This window comes from Salvelinus namaycush, chromosome 37 (genome assembly GCF_016432855.1).
Source record: "Salvelinus namaycush isolate Seneca chromosome 37, SaNama_1.0, whole genome shotgun sequence".
Lineage (NCBI taxonomy): Eukaryota > Metazoa > Chordata > Actinopteri > Salmoniformes > Salmonidae > Salvelinus > Salvelinus namaycush.
Genome location: NC_052343.1, coordinates 4,711,095 through 4,733,389, shown reverse-complemented (window position 1 = coordinate 4,733,389; position 22,295 = coordinate 4,711,095). Strand labels below are relative to the sequence as shown.

At 40.9% G+C, this 22,295-nt stretch overlaps 2 protein-coding genes across 3 annotated transcripts in view; both read left to right on the top strand.

Annotated features, from left to right (window-relative positions):
* Window positions 1-615: 615 nt before the first annotated feature.
* On the top strand, window positions 616-9,660 carry LOC120031076 (dual specificity protein kinase Ttk-like). Of its 2 annotated transcripts, none has more exons than XM_038976634.1 (25): window positions 616-713; window positions 1,127-1,219; window positions 1,354-1,576; window positions 2,140-2,246; window positions 2,540-2,683; window positions 2,901-3,012; window positions 3,143-3,227; window positions 3,547-3,656; window positions 3,744-3,825; window positions 4,016-4,124; window positions 4,322-4,544; window positions 4,666-4,772; window positions 4,863-5,006; window positions 5,222-5,388; window positions 5,603-5,742; window positions 6,202-6,334; window positions 6,518-6,610; window positions 6,824-6,981; window positions 7,631-7,782; window positions 7,920-8,044; window positions 8,155-8,229; window positions 8,368-8,544; window positions 8,647-8,746; window positions 8,879-8,961; window positions 9,049-9,660. In XM_038976634.1, exons 2-25 carry the CDS (start codon window positions 1,129-1,131, stop codon window positions 9,133-9,135), a joined length of 3,027 nt encoding a protein of 1,008 aa, XP_038832562.1. In that variant the 5' UTR covers window positions 616-713; window positions 1,127-1,128; the 3' UTR covers window positions 9,136-9,660. The 2 variants fall into 2 exon arrangements, with proteins under 2 accessions (XP_038832562.1, XP_038832563.1); XM_038976635.1 differs by having other exon boundaries at window positions 625-713; window positions 1,112-1,219.
* A 9,107-nt stretch (window positions 9,661-18,767) lies between these two features.
* The window catches only part of LOC120031308 (2-oxoisovalerate dehydrogenase subunit beta, mitochondrial-like), a 90,900-nt gene continuing 87,372 nt past the window's right edge, over window positions 18,768-22,295 (top strand). Inside the window, exon 1 of the mRNA XM_038977005.1 lies at window positions 18,768-18,979. Coding sequence (XP_038832933.1) covers window positions 18,784-18,979 — 196 coding nt within the window. The 5' untranslated portion in view covers window positions 18,768-18,783. The remainder of the gene's footprint in view (window positions 18,980-22,295) is intronic.

The following is a 22,295-nucleotide window of genomic DNA, read 5'->3' as shown; positions in this document are numbered from 1 at the left end:
GAACCAAAGCCGGGGCAAGAGGCACACTAAGTATCTCTGGGCTATGGTAGGCGTTGGTCTTCTGCCCCCCAGTGGTAGAACATATCATAGGACTTTGGCTTTTTTTGTCTTCCTTGAAAGAAGAGCTGTTATGTGAAATGTAATAGGCAACAAAAAAAAACAGCATTTGGTTAATAAAAGTATAAATGTCATCCAGGCAAACTATGGATTTATTATGACCAAATAATTAAGACCATTAACCAGTGGTGTAAAGTACTTAAGTAAAAATACTTTAAATGACTACTTAAGTAGCTTTTTGGGCTATCTGTACTTTACTATTTATATTTTTTGCCAACTTTTACTTTTACTTCACTACATTCCTAAAGAAAATAATGTACTTTTTACTCCAACACATATGTCTGAGTGTTGGAGTGTGCCCCTGGCTATCCGTCAATAAAACATGTAAGGAATTTGAAATGGTTTATACTTTTACTTTTGATACTTAAGTACATTTGAGCAATTCCATAATTACAAAATGACAAATAATATTAATCGAAGTGGGCGGAGTATTTTGAATATTTGGGGCGTAGTCAACCATACAAACTGGCCAATGAGCTGACGAAGTACTTGGACGTGGTAGATTTGAAAATGTGTTAAACAGACAGACTGAAGTTGTTGATTATTTTTTAGCTGGGAAGTGTAATTATTTCACGTGAAACTACATTTATAAAAAGGTGAGATGCGGTTTAATCTAATGTACGACGTAAAAATATATATATTTTTGATTGCTTTATAGTTTTCTTTCCTTGCAAATCTGTGCTACGGCATACGCCACAATCCGGTAGCTAACTAGCTAGAACTAGTAGCTAACGCGTTATTAGCTAAGCTAGCTTTGCTTTGGCTAGACGAGATGCAAATGGTTAGCTAGCTAAGGACGTTAACTTAGCAACACATATCCCAGCGAGCTGGTTATTTACTTCAGGGTCCGTTGTCTGCTTGTTGATTCAGACATAAGACATCAGGAGTATATATCGCACTATAGCGTAGATGTCATATCTGTGAATAGCTAGCTAGGCGTACAGTCAGTAGCTACCTCAATATCCATTAGCTAACGAATCGACGGTGACGTTAGCTACATTCTTTGCAGAGATGTTGGAGGAGGAACATACAGACAGACAGCACCAACTTGCCATGTTGTGTCAGAAGCTCGACCGAATTAAAACAAGATGTCTAATCGAAGGTAATAAAACCATTTCATTCGTTCCATGGCGAAGACAACATGCCTCATATATTGTACATAATGATATGCCCATAGAAGGCTACTGAGTTTGCAAACGGTCACTCACTGTCTTTTTTCCTCCCATTTTCATGCAGATGACACTGATAATATCAACCAGGCCATTGGCTCAAATTCGCCTGAAACGTGTCTCGCATATCTGATGGTCTTGGAGAAGAAAGGAGACCCTCACTTGGATCCTAGTCATCTCACAAAGCTTACAGACTTCTATACCCGTGTATTCTCAACTATGCCACTGGGGAAACACTGCCAAAATGAGAGCTATGCCAGAATGCTGGTCAGATTTGCAGAGCTGAATGTGTGAGTGAACCATGATCATACTGTGTACCATGAGAGGCTTGAGCTTTGTTTTGCAACATGTTCCTCTGTTGACTGTACTTAGCTACATCAGTTAAATACAATGTGTGGTGTGTATTAATAATATTAAAGTGGCAATCTAGGATTTGGGAAAACTACAAAGTGGCCACACTGCCACTTTTTGGTTAACAGCTGAGGGATAAGGCTAGCAAAAATGTAACCATTCTCAAATTCATGGATGCAAGGACTGACCATCCATGAGCTCAAAATAATAGTTCTATCAACATTTTGAAGCTATTCAGTGTTTGTTTACAATTACATGGTTTACAAATAATGAAAGTAAAATAAGCTTATATGTTGGGGTCTCTGACGGATTCCGACAGTTGAACTAAGCTCTGGAGGCATTTACACCAGTAAATTATTTTATTCAAAAAATCAATGGCTTATTTCAGAATTTAAGTCTAGAAATGTATGTACCAATCCCAGATTGCCCCTTTAACAGACAACTTTTTGGTATTTATTTTTTTCCTTCATATGGTCGAAATGAGTCCTTTAATTTCTTTCAGAATTCAAGACCCCAGTGGGGCAGAGGGCAACTTCAATGTTGCGACTACACACTGCCAGGATTTCGCTTTTGTCCACATTGCACACGCTCAGTTTGAACTGTCTCAAGGTAGAGAGATGCACAACAATCTTTGGGTCGACTGGCATAGATGATTTATACACACAGGCAACACAATTTGGGTTATTTACTCAACTTTGGCTCCATGGTTTTACCAGCTTTTTCATATTCACCCAATACAGAGCAACTATTGAATCTCTAACATGTTATTCATATCCTGACAATGATGAATGCATCAGTCCAATCTGTGAAACTCCCATTCAGGAACTCCATACTGCTGCAGGAAAGTATTATTGGTATCTAGTCAGTAAGATTATTATGTCTTTACCATCCCATCTCAAAAGGCAACACGAAGAAAAGTACTTGGATACTTCAGAGGGCCATTGAACTGAATGCCAAACCCAACGACCTGCTGGAGGCTGCTATGCAGAACTTGACACTGGGCAAAGCAGAACTTCTTTCCTCTGAGGATAAGGAAAATGTACCAGGTTAGTTGTGTCCAATTTCCAATCCCATTTGAAATCTGTATTAACCGGAAGCACATCTTCTTCATTTATTTTTTTTACGTCAAAGACAAAAAATAGTATAATACATGAACATGTTTCTTCACCCTAGATTTGAATGAAATCACTATTATGCTACTTTAGGGTTTTAGTACTGTATATTGATTGTCTTAATGTGTTGTCAAAACAATTTTTCTTTCAGTCTCAACTTATAATATAAATGGTTCTGCAAAAAATGGCAAAGAATTTCACAAAGTCTCCAGAAACTCTGACGGTACAGGCGACTTGCAGCTATCCAGCATATTTTCTTCAGGGTAAAAGACAAGTTTTTTTGTTTTTACAGTGCCAAGTTCTCACACCAAGCTTCTCTCTGTTTGGATTTACATTCTTCTATTCTGTCTCGTGAAATTTTTGTTGTTGACATTGTTCTTCTCATTCCCTTAGAACAATGGAACCACGGAATGGACCCCTAGAGGACCAGGCTCCAGCGTGGAGGTCTGCGTCTCAACGAAAGAGAGCCGTTGGCATAGTAAAGTTTGATTTTAGTCTTTTAAAGATCCTACATGAGTTTTTATTAGTAGTAGTTTTAAATAGTGTTGGGGTGGGGTTGATACAGTTACATATCGCAATATTACTTTGGACGATATTGTATCGATACTTTGACTCCAATATTGTATTGATACTTTGAATCGCAATACATATAGAATCGGGAGATTCGTAATACATGTTGTAACGGTACCTAAGTATCGTGAGAATATCATATCTTGAGCCCTAGTTTTAAAGTAGTTTTTCCCATCACTTCTCTGGCTTTAAATCATCTCTTGTTCTTTATTATCCTGCCCTTCTAGCCAGGGAGAGTGCCTGTAGTCCACCGCTCTATCTTAGAAATGGATGATGATGATAGTGATGGAAGACGAGTGAAGAGGAGGGAGGCTTTCATCCCAAGTAGCTTGTCCAGGTAAGCATTTTTTAAAATATTTTTTTACCTATTTCAAGGAAACACCGGATTACAAAGCCTAAACTGATGAATGGAACTTTGTTTTAGGCAAACATCTGGTTCAAGTGCCATGTTCACCTTGTCCTCAGCCCAAAAGCGTGTTGAAGATGGGGACTTCCTCAATCTAAAGGTCTGTGAATGAAAATCCCACCGTTTCAGTTGTAATTATAGATTGCGTACGATTTTTTTTTTTTCACCCGGCCCAACTGTTTACAATTATATAAAATAACATGGAGAGCAGAGCATGTGATATCTTACATAATCCTATTTTAAAGACGAGTTGATTGGACAATCATATCATTCTTGATGTGCTCTCTCAGACACCGATCATTAGCCCTGAGCCACGCCCATGGGAGGACATGGGAATGGTGGACTCCACCACTACACTGCTGCACAGGCAAGATAGGAGAGATGCCACTAGGATGGAAGGTAGGTACCTTTTTATATTGAAGTGAAACCATTTTGACCTAGTAGTTGACGGTGCAAAAAAGCTGTGTTTAGTGAAAAGCATTAGTTGGCGCACACCCACATATTCAAAGAGGTGCTCACTAACGGAATGGTAAACTTGTGGGGGAAAAAGTTTCTCACTCATATCGAGTTTATGTTCTCTGCTGTTTCAATGGTAGATACCACTGACAATATAAACCAGATAATCGGTTCCAACTCCCCTGAGGCTTGCCGGCTCTATCTGACGAAGCTGGAGAAGAGGGGCAATCCTCAGACAGACACCAACCTTCTCCTAAAGCTTAAGGACTGCTATTCCAGAGTGTTCTCCAGACTGCCGTTGGGAATGTATAGCAGAAACGAAAGCTATGTCAAGATGCTGGTCCGATTTGCTGAACTCAAAGGGTGAGTGTACTTCAGGATATTTTTGGACATTAAAAAAACCAACCAAAAACATGCATGTATTCAGATGTGTTTCTAGTGTTCTAGAATTGGTTTGATGGCTGTCTAAAAATGTCCTCCGTAGTATTGATGACCCAGATGATGCTCGGGACAACTTCATCGTTGTGAGATCCAACTGCAAAGGCTTTGCCTTTGTGCACATAGCACATGCTCAGTTTGAGGTGGCTCAAGGTAGATTGCCCATTTGTATTTTACATAAACGATTGTGCGTAATATAGAGTTTTGATACTAAAGAGATTTTTGTTCATATTCTTCCAATAGGTCAGGTCAAGAAAGGCACCTCAATACTACAGAAAGCCCTTCAGGTGAACGCAAAGCCCACTGAACTAATTGAGACGGCAATGCAGAAGCTAAAAGCCGGGAATTACCAGTTTCTCCCCGCAGAAGACAGAGAGTGTGTCCCAGGTAGGTTTCATTTACATTTAGTCAATTATGCTGTATGTCTTGGTGGTGTTCGTTAGGGCATGCAATGGAGAATGTAGTCCCTCTGTTTTCTCCTGTTTGGTACCTAATGAACATGACCCTGTTCATCCTGACTACAAAGTGATAACGGCTTAAAGCTTGCAAACCTGATGTAAGTTTTAGTTGAATAGATTCCTTATGCATGTTTCTTTTTACAGAGCCACAGTCCCACGGGTCATTGAGTCTGTCAAACTATGGTAGAGAGAGGGAGCCGGAGATTCCCGCCCGTTTACCTCTGAGCCAGACACAGCCCAAACCCTCTAGCATGGAGCTGTCTTCAGGGTGGAAAATGCCAGCCCGTGTCAGCCGAGTCGTGTCTCCAGAGGTTTGGCTTGCTCTTTTATTTTTGGGGTTACTACTGTGTCATCAACATAAGTGCTGGCATCAAACTCCAATTTAGTTTGTTCATTCTTATGGCTGAGTTAACTACATTTCTGTCTCTCTTTTTGCCTCTGTTTTGACACATAACACTTATGTTTTCTTTTGGATTCTTCTATTTTAACCTTTGGGTTTATCTGTGTGTGTTTGGTCGTCATCAGGAGAAGCACACTCCTCCTAATCTCAGGCCCATTCCACGTCTGGTGGACTCTCTGCCCACCCCATCCCTCCCTCTCCCGTCCAGACTCAACCCACCCGTCGCCTGCCAGACGCCCAACTACAAAGACCCCAGGGCCAACAGGTGAGGGGGCTGGAGTGGACATATATCTGACATAAAAGCTCTTGTGCAGTGATCCTAATCACCATAATCTAATGATTCTATTTCAGGTCTTGAGATGTATTAGGAAATGGTATTGTCAGTGTTGGGGAAGCTACCCTGAAAAATATTACTTCCCACTGCAAGACGTTGCGCTACAGCAAAGCTACCCTCCAAACAAAATATATTTTTATTAACTAAAGTTACTTTGAAAAGGTTACTTTGAGAACTACCTCTTGAAAAATGATCATATTTTAATCTGAACCGTTGTAGTGCAAAGTTTAGACTGTCATCCATCCTGTGACGTGGCTTAAGTAACAGTCACGGCAGACAGCGTGGTGAGATCTGTGAGTGTTTCGTCTTGGATTCAAGAGGAAAGATGGGAAGCAGTGATGCCAAAAAAATAGGACTTTCTTTGACATTTGAATTCCCTTCTCTCCTCAGTTACGTTACCCCCGTGGTCAAGAGGAACCCCCCATTTGCGGCCCCTCTCTCAGCAGCCCATAAAGCCGGCCCTGCCCAGCAGCAGCCGTGCACCCCCCTCAGCCAGGTGTCCTATGCCCAACAGACCCACCAGGTAAACCACAAACGCCATCCATGGGATTTCCCTGATCACTTGAGACGCCATCAGGTCAGGAGGAGCGAACTCATGGCCCTAGTTATGTTCTCTATGTGTGAGTTTTCTGTTTTAAGTTCTAGGCCTATGTCAAATGAAATGTGAACTTGATGGTTGAATGACTGCACTTGTCCCTTACTTCAGGGTTCCACCGCTGCTCTCTCAAACGAGTCCATCGTGATAAAGGGCAAACAGTTCCTTGTCTTGAAAATGATTGGCCGAGGTGGATCCAGTAAGGTAGGGTCTAGTTGTCTTGTTCATTAGGGCACAATGTAACAAAAGCTCTCAAAAACATTGTGCAACGGAAAACAAAAGATAGTTACTTGTTAGACCATTTAAGATTGTACTTCCCTGTTTCAATTTGTTTGAAACCGGAAGATACCAGGGAAGTGCTACAGGTGGTTGGATGGCCGATTAGCTGGTTTGATGGTAGGTCCTCTGTCATTTCAGGTGTACCAGGTTCTGGACCAACGGAATCAGCTGTTTGCTGTGAAGTATGTGAACCTGGAGGAGGCTGATCCCCAGACAGTGGAGAGCTACAAGAATGAGATAGAGCATCTCAATCACCTGCAGCAGTACAGTGATCAGATCATCAAGCTGTATGATTAGTGAGTGTTCAGTGTTTGTTACTCTGTCTTATTCCGCTTGGGTCTAGCAATAAATTATTTTGATTTTTTGATAAATGCATACACTGTACATCCAAAACACAACTGGTGGTACTGGTACATACATAAAAATAAAATACATAGTCACGTGGCCTTTTTTTTTTTAAGAAGAAGAAAAAAAGATTAAGGATAACACAACGTAATTCTATTTTTTATTTTAGTTATGTTATATATATATATATATGTATTTTTTATTTTCTTCGTGATATCCAATTGGTAGTTACGATCTTGTCTCATCAATCTTGAATCAACTCCCCAACGGAGAGGCGAAGGTCGACTCGTGCGTCCTTCGAAACATGACCCGCCAACCTGCACTGCTTCTCAACACCTGCTCGTTTAACCTGGAAGCCAGCCGCACCAATGTGTCGGAGGAAACACCGTTCAACTGACGAGTGAAGTCAGCTTGCAGGGATCAAACCCCGGGCTGTAGTGACGCCTCAACACTGCGATGCAGTGCCTTAGACCGCTGTGCCACTCAGGAGGCCCCAACACAACGTATTTCGATTGTGGTCCTCTGTTCCATCCCACTATACATGTCATTGGATTCCCCGTGAGCAGTGCATTATATCAGTCGAGTTCTCTTGTGTTCCAGTGAAATAACCAACAGCTACATCTACATGCTAATGGAATGTGGTAACCTGGACCTCAACACCTGGCTACGGAACCGTAAAACTGTCAACCCGCTGGAGAGGAAGTTCTACTGGAAGAATATGCTGGAGGCAGTCCAGACCATCCACAAACATGGTTATTATCTCTCCATCTGTCTTGAACTCCGTATCTCTCTTCATCAGTAACAATTATGTTTTCTAAGTTCCTCATACCCAAACATTGCACTCTATAAGAATCTTTTTTAGTTTTTTCAGTAACTTTTGTGTGTGTAGGTATTGTCCATAGTGACTTGAAGCCAGCCAATTTTGTGATTGTGAATGCCTCGCTGAAATTGATCGACTTTGGCATTGCAAACCGCATCCAGCCTGATGTGACGAGCATTATGAAAGATTCTCAGGTAAGAGCACAACCCCCATCTCCAACTGTAGTTAACAATGTATGTATGCATAACCAGAAGCTTGCCAAAATCAGGATATTGATCTTCGAGGAAAAAAATCCTCAACACAGGTGGGGACCTTGAACTACATGCCTCCCGAAGCCATCAAAGACACTTCATCCCAGCCAGGGAAGGCACGCTTTAAGGTGAGCTGATGTCCCTTCCTTCCAAAACAATGTCTTTTTAATACATGCATATTCCATATGGACTCATTTATATCAACGTTGGACGATTATGCATGTGTAATGATGTATAATAAATGTTTTTGTTGATTTGATTCATAGATTAGTACTAAAGGTGATGTGTGGTCCCTTGGCTGCATCATGTACTGCATGACCTATGGGAAGACTCCATTCCAGGCCATCACCAACCAGATCACCAAGCTACACGCCATCATTGACCCGACCCATGAGATAGAATTCCCTGACATTGCAGAGAAGGATCTGCTAGATGTGTTGAAGGTGAGTGATTCCGCTGTGTATTGGCTTTTTGGTCGAGTTTTGATTTACTGTGAATTACATGGATCTGATGGGATATGTTGGGGTTTTTTTTTTTACCACCAGAGGTGCTTGGTACGAAACCCAAGAGAGCGGATTTCCATCGCAGAGCTGCTGGAGCATTCATACCTAAAGCTTCAGTCTCAGCAACAGTCACCCGTGCCAGGTACATAAACGCCCACACATTATGCATATTTATAACTTATACCTGCCATAATACCAAGTTGTTTTTTTAGTTTTTTTAAGAAGAAAAGGAATTACAACAACTTTAATTTTGTCTTCCTCTATCTCCTTTCAGTACCTCCTGACAACGATCTGAAGAGGATCCTCAACGAGCTCGCTGCCTTACAGTCTCCCAACAGCATTGCCAGGGCTGCTAATGTAAGCATAACAATGTGCAATTTCCAATAATATTCATCTTACCGTCATTTGCTTTTAACTGACTGGCGTCTTCTCTGCAATCGACAGAACTTGGCGAAAATGTGTAACAGTGGTCGAAAACTGGATGCTGCAGGGTGTGTAAAGTCATCCAGCCTGCTCAACTGGAAGATGTGATCTGGCCATGTAGATGCTCCACTGATGGCCTAAAAACCACCATAGGTGTCAGCAGATGGGACTCCATTTATAGCCTAAGTCGTGCTTTACCCATGCTTCAGCACAACCCGAAAAATACATCCTGCTTCGCAGTACACTGGCCTTGTTTGAATACTTTGAAAATGTATCCTTCCTTCCCCTTCTTGAAGTGATCACTGATCTGACATGTCTGGATTGGTGAAAGCTATAAAGTGGAACCTTTACTTTTATTCTATCCAAGTATGTTGGATCAGTGCTGACACAGAGGATGAGAGGAAAGAAGGAAGCTTTTTTAAGCAGGGTCCATATCTGCCCTACAGCGCTCTACCATCTCCATGTTTTATCCTCTCATGTCCTCATGACTTCCCCGTGCTTGTATCTTGACGGATACGGATCTACACTTTTGTTTTTTAAGACTGACATTTTTTGTTTCTTTACACATTTTACTGTACTCTCAAACATGTAACCACAAAAAATGCTCAACAAATAAACTAGCTAACCAATGTTTGTTTGTTTCATCTGTAGTTATATATTTTACTGGCACTGGTAGGATAAGCTGCTGAATGGAAGCTGCTGAATGTAAAATGGGATGACTTCAGTGTATATTAATAATTCATATCAAGACCAACCAAAGGGTTTCAGCACCACATCAGGGAGAGCTATGAAAATGGACCAATACTGCGTGCACTGTTTCCTAATACCTCCATCAGCATGACTGTTCCATGCTCTTCATGACATCAGACATCTTCCTCTCTTTTTCACCTTTTTGCACCCAGGAATGGTTTCCACCCGATAGCACAGCCACAAAGTCAAAGTTGGATTTTGTAATAATTCATGAAAACAAAAATTAGCTTTTTGGTCTTTAAGGTTAGCAGCGTGGTTAAACGGGTCATTAGTTGTCTTTTTACCTAAGCGCAGTACTTGACTTGGGCAGGAGGTCACCGGAACTGAGTAAAGGCACCTCGGATATTATTCTGATAGAGTTCCTGCACCTCTTATATAATATTATATCAAACGTATTGAGTTCCTGCACCTAAATATAAATTAGTACTGGCACCTATTTCAGGCCAAATCAAGCACTGGCCTAAACATGCATTTACCGTCGGGTAAAATTCATAGCAAGGAGGGGGGGGGGGGTGTGGGAAAGGGAAATGGTATATATTGACAATAAAACATTTTATTGGGCAGATGCCTTTCAGGACACTCGATACATTTTAAGGACATCTTACATCAAATCTGGTACTATATATTAAATCTATTTCATTTAGGCCTATAATGAATTAGAATGTTGCTTTATTATTTACAGGGAAAATATAACATTTCAAAAAACGATCAGCTTATTTTTTTTATAATAATGGCCGGGTTCTGTCACTTCGCACTGATACCATGTGCAGTGAACAGTAGCTAATGCTGTGTAGGCTACTCCAGCTAGCTAGACTCACAAAACTAGCAAAAACAAGTGGGCAAACAAAGCTCACTTCAATTTTTTTCAGTTTCAGTACATTCAGAGACAATGATCAGCACTACAATGCTGTTTTTATTCAGCACTTTTAGAAATCATGAAACACTCTTCACTTCGATTCGCACTCTCCCTCGGCTGAGAAATGACCATCAGTCCAGTGAAATAAAAAAAAATTAAAGTTCAGTTTATGCTCTGATGTGCCTCACAGGTAATAGGCTACAACAACTGGCCTATTGCCAGTGTTTTCATATTGTCTAGTTAGAGTCAAGTTTTGAAATATAAGGAACTCTACGTTATATTAAGTGGAAGGCCTACATTAAGAAAATATGACCTCTTATTATAAATGAAAATAGGCAAATGCATGAAACAATATTTCCAGTCAGTGTAAATAGCTCATAATTTGTAGAAATGTAATTTAATTGGAAATATAAATATGCCCTGTGCTTTTGCACTATAGTTAGGCCCTATAGGCTATTGATCATTTAATTGATATCACACAATACATCGTAGGTGCACTAGATTTCTTGCGCCCAGCAGAGAATTGCACTCGGCTTACATTTTGATTCATAAAGTGATCTCGACTAAGAAAAGGTTGGTGACCACTGTTCTAGTCTATATAGGCTATGGCCTATTATTATTATAAACTGGGTGATTTGGGCCCTGAATGCTGATTGGCTGACAGCCGTGGTATTTCAGACCGTATACCACGTGTATGACAAAGCATTTATTTTTACTGCTCTAATTAGGTTGGTAGCCAGATTATAATAGCAATAAGGCATCTCAGGGCTTCGTGGTATGTAGCCAATATACCACGGCTAAGTATCCAGGTACTCCATGTTGCGTCGTGCCAAGAACAGCCCTTAGCCGTGGTATATTGGCCATATACCACAACCCCTCGTACCTTATTGTGTGTATTAGCATACTGTTAGGCTATTCTCTAAATGTACTTTTAGGGTGTTTTAATATGCAGCGTGTAACCTAATACAAAGCTGATCTACTTTGATTGGTCGCCGTGCCAGTGATTGACACTAGAAAAGCCTGGCCTCGTTGGACTCACCTTTGATGTGTCTTTTGAAAGTCAACATGCTAGCAGTCTAATAAACAGTGCTTTCAGAATGTATTCAGACCCCTTTAATTTTTCCACATTTTGTTTCCTTATAGACTTTTTCTAAAATGTATTAAATATTTTTTTCCCTCATCAATTTACACACAATACTCCATAATGACAAAGCAAAAACAGTTTTTTAGAAAATTTTGCAAACTTATAAAATAAAAAACAGAAATATTACATTTACAGCACTCTCAGCTGCCAATGTGAGAAAATCCACTGTATAGTCTGCCACACTACGGGAGTCCTGACCTAGTTGGACCAGCTTACGAGCTGCCTCTCTCCTGGACAACAGAGAATCAAACACTTTACGTACCTTCCGCCACAAATTCCTACAGACTGAGGCAAATGGTGGATTGCTGCTCCCACGCTGCCGTAGCCCATGCAGGAGCCCAGACATCAGCGTTATCAAGTACGCTATCCTCGAGCGATCCGAGGGAAATGAAGAGGGCTGCAGCTCAAAGATGAGAGAACACTGGGAGAGAAACGCCCAGCAGGATCCTGGATCTCCAGCGTAGTGCTCCGGAGGAGGTAAGCGGGGTTCTCGGGAAGCCGGGGTAGATTGGGGAGAGGTGCCACTGGTAGCGGGGTAACTGATACTCTGGGGGGTTACTGTAGTGGCGGGCTGCCTAACAAACAATCCGCGGAATTGCTCCAGCAATGTATGGAAGGCGCGGTCATGGCGTTCCGCCAAGGTCTGTAATCCTTCCATAAGACCTTGAAGTAACTCCTCGTGTCTTCCAATGGTGGTTCCTTGGGAGGAGACGGCGTTGTGGAGCTAGTCCGAGTCTGCTGGATTAGTCGTGGCAGTACGTACTATCAGACCTCAGGATAAGACCCAGATGCAGACAGTTCAAATCACAGATGTTTATTTACAAAACAGGGAGCAGGCTGACGACAGGTCAAGGGTAGACAGGGGTCGGTAATCCAGGGCAGAGTCAGAAAGGTACAGAACGGCAGGCAGACTCGGGGTCAGGGCAGGCAGAGTGGTCAAAACCGGAAAACCTAGAAAAACAAGTGCTAGAGAGAAACAGGAGTACGGGAAATCACGCTGGTAGGCCAAACTGGCAACAGACAAACAGAAAACACAGGTATAAATGTTACAGGGGATGATGGGGAACATGAGCAACACCTGGAGGGTGGTGGAGACAAGCACAAGACAGGGGAAACAAATCAGGGTGTGACAAACTCGATGGATGGCAAATTCTGCTCTCCGTCCTATCAATACATTTAGTTCTGTCTTGCCCCCTGTTTTGACTTTGGAGAGATTAGTCGCTACCGAGACTGTTTGTTGAGAATGCTGTGACGTTGTTAACAACGTTTCCAATTCTGATATCTTCTTTAATTGTGATGTTTTCTGCCCAGATCCAAATGCAATTGCATTATTTTTAAACCCGTAAGAGTCTAAGCCCCGTCTAAGCCGGGGGAGGGGTTTTACTAAACTATATGAAAAACGTGTTGTGGTCTTACTGCTATTAGCCCATATAAACACATTGAATAAAAGATTCACTACACAGAACAACAGATAGTACCCCCCCCCCCAAGAAAAAAATCTAAAGAAAGTTTGTTCTGAAGTGTAAAAAGAAAGATCAGGAAACATTATATATATATTTTTTTTACATGTACTGTATTTCAATTCTTATTTTGGCACTAAACAGTGTCCTAAGACAGTACCAGTCAAAAGTGCGACAGTACCAGTCAAAAGTTTGGATGCACCTACTAATTTCAGGGTTTTTCTTTATTTTTACTATTTTCTACATTGTAGAACAATAGTGAAGACATCAAAACTATGAAATTACACATATGGAAAATTGTAAAAATGGAGATAACCCCTGGAATGAGTCGGTGTGTCCAAACTTTTGACTGGTACTGTACATATCTCAACCAGAAGCCATGGATTACAGGCAACATCCGCATCGAGCTGAAGGCTAGAGCTGCCGCTTTCAAGGAGTGGGAAACCAATCTGGAAAGGTATAAGAAATCCCGCTATGCCCTCAGACGAACCATCAAACAGGCAAAGCGTCAATAGAGGACTAAGATTGAATGCATGGTCACTTTACAAATTACCTCGACTAACCTGTACCCCTGCACATTGACTCGGTACCGGTACCCCCTGTATATAGCCTCTTTATTGTTATGTCATTTTCTTGAGTTACTTTAAAAATATATATATATTATTATTTTAGTTTATTTAGGAAATATTTTCTGAACTATATTTCCTGAACTGAATTGTTGGTTAAGGGCTTGTAAGTAAGCATTACACGGTAAGGTCTACACCTGTTGTGTTCTGCGCATGTGACAAATACAAGTTGATTTGATTTGAACATCTTATTTACATAAGTATTCACAAACCCTGAGTCAATACTTTGTAGAAGCATCTTTGGCAGTGATTACAGCTGTGAGTCTTTCTGAGTAAGTCTCTAAGAACTTACCACACCTGGATTGAGCAACATCTGCCAATTATTATTTTCAAAATTCTTCAAGCTCTTTTAAAAAGTTTTGACTTTTAATAAGTCAAAACTAACTCTGCCACTCAGGAACATTCACTGTGTCCTTGGTAAATAACTCCAGTCTAGATTTGGCCTTCTGTTTAAGGTTATTGTCCTGCTGAAAGGTGAATTAATCTGGAAAAGCAGACTGAACTAGGTTTTACTCTGGGATTTGGCCTATGCTTAGCTCCTTTATGTTTATTTTTTATCCTGAAAAACTCCTTAGTCTATGCCAATGACAAGCATACCCATAACATGATGCAGCCACAACCATGATAGAAAATATGAAGAGTGGTACTCAGTGAAGTGTTGTGTTGGATTTGCCCCAAACTTAACACTTTGTATTCAGGACATAAAGTGAATTTCTTTGCTAGTTTTTTGGCAGTTTTACTTTCGTGCCTTATGCCAAACAGGATGCATGTTTTGAAATATTATTATTCTCCTCAGGCTTCCTTCTTTTCACTGTAATTTAGATTAGTATTGTGAGTAACTACAATGTTGTTGATCCATCCTCTGTTTCCTCCTATCACAACCATTAAACTCTGTAACTGTTTTAAAGTCACAATTGGCCTCAAGGTGAAATCCCGGAGCTGTTTCCTTTCTCTCCAGCAACGGAGTTAGGAATGATGACTGTATCTTTGTAGTGACTGGGTGTATTGATAAACCATCCAAAGTGTAATTAATAACTTCACAATGCTGAAAGGGATATACAATGTCTGCTTTTTTATTTCTACCTTCTACCAGTAGGTGCCCTTTGCGAGGCATTGGAAAACCTCCCTGGTCTTTGAGGTTAACTCTGTGTTTGAAATTCACTGCTCGACTAAGGGACCTTACAGATAATTGTATGTGTGGAGTGCAGAGACTATTATTGCACACAGAATGAGTCCATGCAACTAATTATGTGACTTGTTAAGCACGTTTTTACTCCTGAACTTAACAAAGGGGTTGAATAGTTATTGACTCAAGACATTTCAGCTTTATATTTTTTATTCATTTGTAAAACGTTCTAAAAACATATTTCAACTTTAACATGGTGGGATATTGTGTAGGCCAGTGACACAAAATCTCAATTGAATCAATTTTAAATTCGGGCTGTAATGCAACAAAATGTGAAAAAAGTCAAAGGGTGTGAAAACTTTCTGATGGTAGTGCTTGTGTAGGAGAATTTTCAAAAGTCACTTTATGGCACTCGGTTTCATTTCCCTGCCTCTGTGTCAATTCCAAGCTGTGTTGTTAATCTCTTCATATACAATATAAACAATTGATACTATTCTCACCCATCAGACTATTGTCAATGTTATCTTGTCTTTAGGCAAACTCTATTAAATCTAAATCAAATCAAATGCTCCGAATACAACAGCCTTACAGTGAAATGCTTACTTACAAGCCCTTAACCAACCATGTAGTTTTAAGAAAATAAATTTTAAAAAGTAAGAGATAAGAATAACAAATAATTAAAGAGCAGCAGTAAATAACAATAGCGGGGCTATAAACAGGGGGTACCGGTTTAGAGACAATGTGCGGGTGCACCGGTGTCAAGGTAATTGAGGTAATATGTACATGTAGGTCGAGTTTTTAAAGTGACTATGCATAGATAATAACATGCATAGGTAATATATGTTTGAAATTAGTTTTCGATGTAGTTTAGATGTAGTTACGATGGGCCATCATCAGCTGCACAGGCCTGACAGGCAGGGGGGAAGAATGACATGTCACCTTAAAACGGCTTATAACAAAAATTGTGTTTGAGAATGAATATTCTAACAATGATAGTGTGTTAGATAGACGTATTTAGGAAAAGCCAAGGATGGGGCAAATAACTTTAAAATGGCAGAGTAGTTTATGTGTGTGTGGGGGTGTCTCTAAATAATGACAATTCTCCTATTGTCACGACTTCTGCCGAAGTCGATGCCTCTCCTTGTTCGGGTGGTGCTCGGCGGTCGACGTCACCGGTCTTCTAGCCATCATTGATCCATTTTTCATTTTTCATTGGTTTTGTCTTGTCTGCCTACACACCTGGTTTCAATCCCATTCATTACCTGTTGTGTATTTAACCCTCTGTTTCCCATCATGTCTTTGTCAGAGATTGTTTTATGTTCGGTTTCGTGTTTGTATTTGGTGCGCGATGGGTCCTCGTGCCCAATTTGTTTCATTTGTATTTATGGTTTTGGAGTTTTGTTTTATTAAATTACTCCATTTTACCAAGTTTAATTCTCCCGCGCCTGACTTCCCTGCCACCTATAAACACGAATTGTGACACCTATTTGTTTAAAATCCAGTGGTAAATATGTATAATGGAATTTTAATGTTTGTGCTTTTCTTATAACTAATTTCTGTGCTGTATTCATGTTCTGTTCATGCAAGTGGCTGACTGAACAAATCCTCACTATCAGAGGCTGCAATTTGGCAGTAAGCCCTTGTTTTGAGAATGAACAAAAGATATCTCAGTTTCAAGGTCTCAGCTTAGAGAGAAGCCTGAGGTATTGGTCTTTCACATGAATGAAACAATGGTAATGATTCATGAATTATGCTAAATCATGCAAATATAACTTGTCTGTGTATAGCCGTATATAAGACAACTGCTGGGACTGCCCAGGCACAGCTCCTGATTGACATGTGTACTATGGTGCATTGAGTTGGTTGGAACCTCTCCAGCGCGTTGACAAATAAAGGATGATTAATTTAAGTTTGACTTTGAGTGTCCCTGTGTAAGTATTTCCACGACATATGTTTAACCGTGGTAAATGTTAAAATAAACTCTTCCAAATTAAACCAACACCCCCACCTCTCTGTCATGCTTTAAACCATTTATTTCTACATGGCTGCACAAACTCTCCCTGTCCATGGAGTGGATGAACATGCACAGGTAGCCTACTTTTTGAAGTGATTTGTTTGACAGTCAGATGAAAAGATCATGACTGGTTGTGTTCATGCCAAATTAAAAGGTCATTTGTTTTTACAGTTAAATTAAGTCTTTATTAGGCCCTGCCTATAGTTTATGTGTAGGTCTAGTAGCATGTTAAATGCAAGAGTCATGGATTTACATAGGACTACAAGATTATTTGGTCTATAATGCCAAATCACGTTCGGTGGTTTGTGAACGATTACTATAGGGTAGGCTTGTATTATTATTTAATGATGGTTTGAGTGCCCACATTTTGGACCTCCTAGATTTTTGCCCGCCCTTCGACAATGGATTTCTGCTGATGCCATTGGTTTAAAATCAAATTTTAAGTAGATCAATTGTATGAATGGGCGCGATGTATGTGGCTGTGGTAACTAGTGACAACACAGTTTCATCATCCCACAATAAAAAATCATTTGTTTTTTCATGTTAAGCACAACCAGAAAGAGGGAGAGGTCCAACTCGGAGGAAAAGCTGTCTCCCTTTCACCGAACAAGCAAAGATTTTTGTATGAAGGTCAATTAGAGAGTGTCGAATTTGGTCCATAAACATTTTTATGGTTTATTTGCTACGTGAGGTTTTTTGATCAAATATACGTTTCGTAATGCTTAAGTTCTTATAAGTAGGACAGGTGACAGCAACTTTGAGAGAAAAACACTATAAGGGAGTTGTCTCGAGATGGTTATGCATATTCACTGAATGATGCAGGTAGTGTAGCATCTCCCTCCATTGATACAGGTGGTTGACGTCAACAACCCTCATCGAATATTCAAAAACAGATTTACAATAATGAGATGTATCCACCAATCCAAAGAAAGGATGGGCGGGGGCTAGACAGCCCGCCGTGCCGCTTTGTGGACAACGATTCCCAGTGTTAGGGAGAGAGATTATATTGTCAGTATATCTATAATCTTTGGCACAACTTCTTTACCTGAGTAAAGCTGTGTTCGAGAGCGTCAAAACCGTGATGTATCATGGGTAAATTGTGACTGACCTACAAATAATATTGAGTATTTATTTAGGATGCAAGGTCATTTGTAGATCAGTCAGTCTCGACTTTATAGTGGGCTGCAATGTAGAACATGACAAAAGTCAAGGCGGGAGTTCGATTAATCTCGCTCAGGCGCCCGTGTAGGCGTGTTTTGCACCGGCTGAAAGTTGATTGCTGCCTCCCGCATTTGAGTCGGGTGCCCGCTCTGTCCGACGGCGAAGTCGGCTCAAAATAAAAGTGATGTAATAAGCACGTGTAGTAATGAGTAGGATTCTGTGTTTTCCCATGCAAAAGTGATTGATTTTGTTAAAAATACTTTATCTGCCTTCCCAATAAAACACATATAAAACATTTATTTTATGGAAAAGATATGCTGTACTTTTCTGGACGATGCCATGCTGTCTTGATGATAATATGACCGAGCGGCGCAGATTACTGTTCGATTTGAGAAGGGCGCTACTCCCTTCTCGCATTCGCCAGACGACGTGACGGACACGTCAACGCGGGCCAGCGTAAAATAACTCCCTCAAGTATTCAGGGTCGATGTAGGGCGATTGGACAAGAGGCTGAAATCCACTGACACCACCCACTGTTTCAACCAATCACAGCCCCTTTCGACTAAAAAGGGAATCTGTCATCATTCTCTTCTTCCTGTTCAGAATACTCACAACAGCAATGGCGGCTGCTGCACGGTTTCTGCTCAGAGGTGCAGGCTCGAAAGCCTCCATCGCGAATGTAAATATCGGTGATCAGAGCTTGTTTGGGATCACTCTGCTGAGATTATCCCCGAATTGCTCATCCCAAACAAAAACACAAAGAAGGAATGCTGCGCACTTCACCTACCACCCTGACCCTGTCCCCACAGAGTATGGTAAGTGAATGCCCTTGCATTCTCAAATAATTTGTCATACTGACAACAATCTTTGCTGAAAAGGTAAAGATCATTTGAAAATATCTTCAATTCGTGATCTGTACATTTTAGCTTTATAACTAACATGATACAATTAGCTAGCTAGTTAACGTTATTCCAGCTGCATTCATGCTTTGCTTTTTCTGTTTACATTTTTTTCTATTTGTATTTTTTTTTCATGTTTTGCTTTTTTAAATTCTGCTGTTGGCAGGTTGGCTGTGTTGCATGCCCAGACTTTTGTTTGGCAGATGTAGACGGCTGTCACATGAGTCTTTCTAGGGCAGCGGTCCCCAACCTTCTTTGCACCATGGACAGGTGTCATATAGACTATATATTTATTAATTTTTTGGGGGGGGTCACGACACAACACAACAGGAATATCAATTAGGCCTATACGTTTAGTATAGCCGCTTTTTCACAACATTTTAGTTTAATAGGTCTAATGTGATGATATTATAAAAACATAATGTGCATATTTTTCTCTAATGACCATATAATAAAATCATTACAACTCACCATGTTGCTGAATCAGTGGGTGCCCTGAGCTTGTTTCGGGGCAACAAGACCGTCCCATCTAGGGGTGATGGGAGACAGTGACACCTGAAGGATGTTACTTATGTCCAGCCTTCTCCGTAATTGTAAGATGGCGCTGGAGAAGAAGGCAGACGTTTCAAGTGCCCCCAACTGATTTTTTTTTGTTCAATTATTTGCATTGTTTGTAACTTATTTTTTTAAACTTATTTTGTACATATTGTTGCCGCTACCGTCTCTATGACCGGAAAATAACTTCTGGACATCAGGACTGCGATTACTCACCACGGACTGGCAGAATCCTTTTTTTGTCTATAACGAGTCTGATGAGGCCGACGCGAACGATATACTGCTTTCTCAGGAACAGGCCCAGATCCCCGTGATTTGCGTGAAGAGGCGGCGGAGAAAAAAGGGTCCGGAAGGCGGGCTGCCTTCTGAAAATTTGTAGGCGATCGAATAAACCTCCATTTCCTTCCATCCTGCTAGCAAATGTGCAATCTTTGGACTATAAAATACAGTAGAAGTCGGAAGTTTACTTACACTTAGGTTGGTGTCATTAAAACTCATTTTTCAACCACACCACAAATTTCTTGTTGACAAACTATAGTTTTGGCAAGTTGGTTAGGACATCTACTTTGTGCATGACACAAGTAATTTTTCCAACAATTGTTTACAGACAGATTATTTCACTTATAATTCACTGTATCATAATTCCAGTGGGTCAGAAGTTTACATAGTTTACATGACTGTGCCTTTTAAACGCCATAGAAAATCCAGAAAATGATGTCATGGCTTTAAAGCTTCTGATAGGCTAATTGACATAATTTGAGTCAATTGGAGGTGTACCTGTGAATGTATTTCAAGGCCTACCTTCAAACTCAGTGTCTCGTTGCTTGACATCATGGGAAAATGAAAAGAAAGCAGCCAAGACCTCAGAAAAAAAATTGTAGACCTTCACAAGTCTGGTTCATCCTTGGGAGCAATTTCCAAACACCTGAAGGTACCTCGTAAATCTGTACAAACAATAGTACGCAAGTATAAACACCATGGGACCATGCAGCCGCCATACCGCTCAGGAAGGAGATGCTTTCTTTCTCCTAGAGATGAACGTATTTTGGTGCAAATAGTGCAAATCAATCTCAGAGCAACAGCAAAGGACCTTGTGAAGATGCTGGAGGAAACAGGTACAGAAGTATCATTATCCACAGTAAAACGAGACATATATCGACATAACCTGAAAGGCCGCTCAGCAGGGAAGAAGCCACTGCTCCAAAACCGCCATAAAAAAGCCAGAATACAGTTTGCAACTGCACATGGGGACAAAGATCGTACTTTTTGGAGAAATATCCTCTGGTCTGATGAAACAATGACCATCGTTATGTTTGGAGAAAAAAGGGGGAGACTTGCAAGCTGAAGAATACCATCCCAACTGTGAAGCACGGGGGTGGCAGCATCATGTTGTGGGGGTGCTTTGCTGCAGGAGGGACTGGTGCACTTCACAAAATAGATGGCATCATGAGGCAGGGAAGTTATGTGGATATATTGAAGCAACATCAAGACATCAGGATGTTAATGCTTGGTTGCAAATGGGTCTTCCAAATAGACAATGACCCCAAGCATACTTCTAAAGTTTTGGAAAAATGGCTTAAGGACAACAAAGTCAAGGTATTGGAGTGGCCATCACAAAGCCCTGACCTCAATCCTATAGAAAATTTGTGGGCAGAACTGAAAAAGCGTATGTGAGCAAGGAGGCCTACAAACCTGACTCAGGTACACCAGCTCTGTCAGGAGGAATGGGCCAAAATTCACCCAACTTATTGTGGGAAGCTTGTGGAAGGCTACCCGACAGATTTGACCCAAGTTTTAGCAATTTAAAGGCAATGCTACCAAATACTAATTGAGTGTATGTAAACTTCTGACCCACTGGGAATGTGATGAAAGAAATAAAAGCTGAAATAAATCATTCTCTGTACTATTATCCTGACATTTCACATTCTTAAAATAAAGTGGTGATCCTAACTGACCTAAAACAGGTAATTCTTTTTAGGATTAAATGTCAGGAATTGTGAAAAATGTAGTTTAAATGTATTTGGTGTATGTAAACTTCCGATTTCATCTGTAGCTTTACATTAATCTTCCGCGTAGGTCATATAATCTACCAACGGGACATTCAAAACCTTAATATCTTATGCTTCACGGAGACGTGGCTGAACGACGACACTATCAACAGAAAGCTGGCTAGTTATTTACATTTTACATTTTTACATTTTAGTCATTTAGCAGACGCTCTTATCCAGAGCGGCTTACAGTAGAGTGCATACATTTTTTTTTTAAATTATTATTATTTTTTTATACATACTGAGACAAGGATATCCCTACCGGCCAAACCCTCCCTAACCCGGACGACGCTATGCCAATTGTGCGTCGCCCCACGGACCTCCCGGTTGCGGCCGGCTGCGACAGAGCCTGGGCGCGAACCCAGCCCAGCCTGGGCGCGAACCCAGAGACTCTGGTGGCGCAGCTAGCACTGTGATGCAGTGCCCTAGACCACTGCGCCACCCGGGAGGTATACGCTGCACCGGCAGGATAGAAGAGCGGCGTCTGGTAAGACAAGGGGCGGCAGACTATGTATTTTTGTAAATAACACCTGGTGCACGATATCAAAGAAAGTCTCGAGCTATTGCTCGCCTGAGGTAGAGTATCTTATGATATGCTGTAGACCACACTACCTACCTAGAGAGTTTAT

Bases quoted from the DNA above. Each gene is read 5' to 3' on its own strand.
- LOC120031076 (XM_038976634.1), top strand. From the start codon at position 1,129: ATGTTGGAGGAGGAACATACAGACAGACAGCACCAACTTGCCATGTTG. The intron at 3,657-3,743 runs GTAAGCATTTTT...ACTTTGTTTTAG, and splicing joins ATCCCAAGTAGCTTGTCCAG to GCAAACATCTGGTTCAAGTG. The intron at 8,045-8,154 runs GTAAGAGCACAA...TCCTCAACACAG, and splicing joins GCATTATGAAAGATTCTCAG to GTGGGGACCTTGAACTACAT.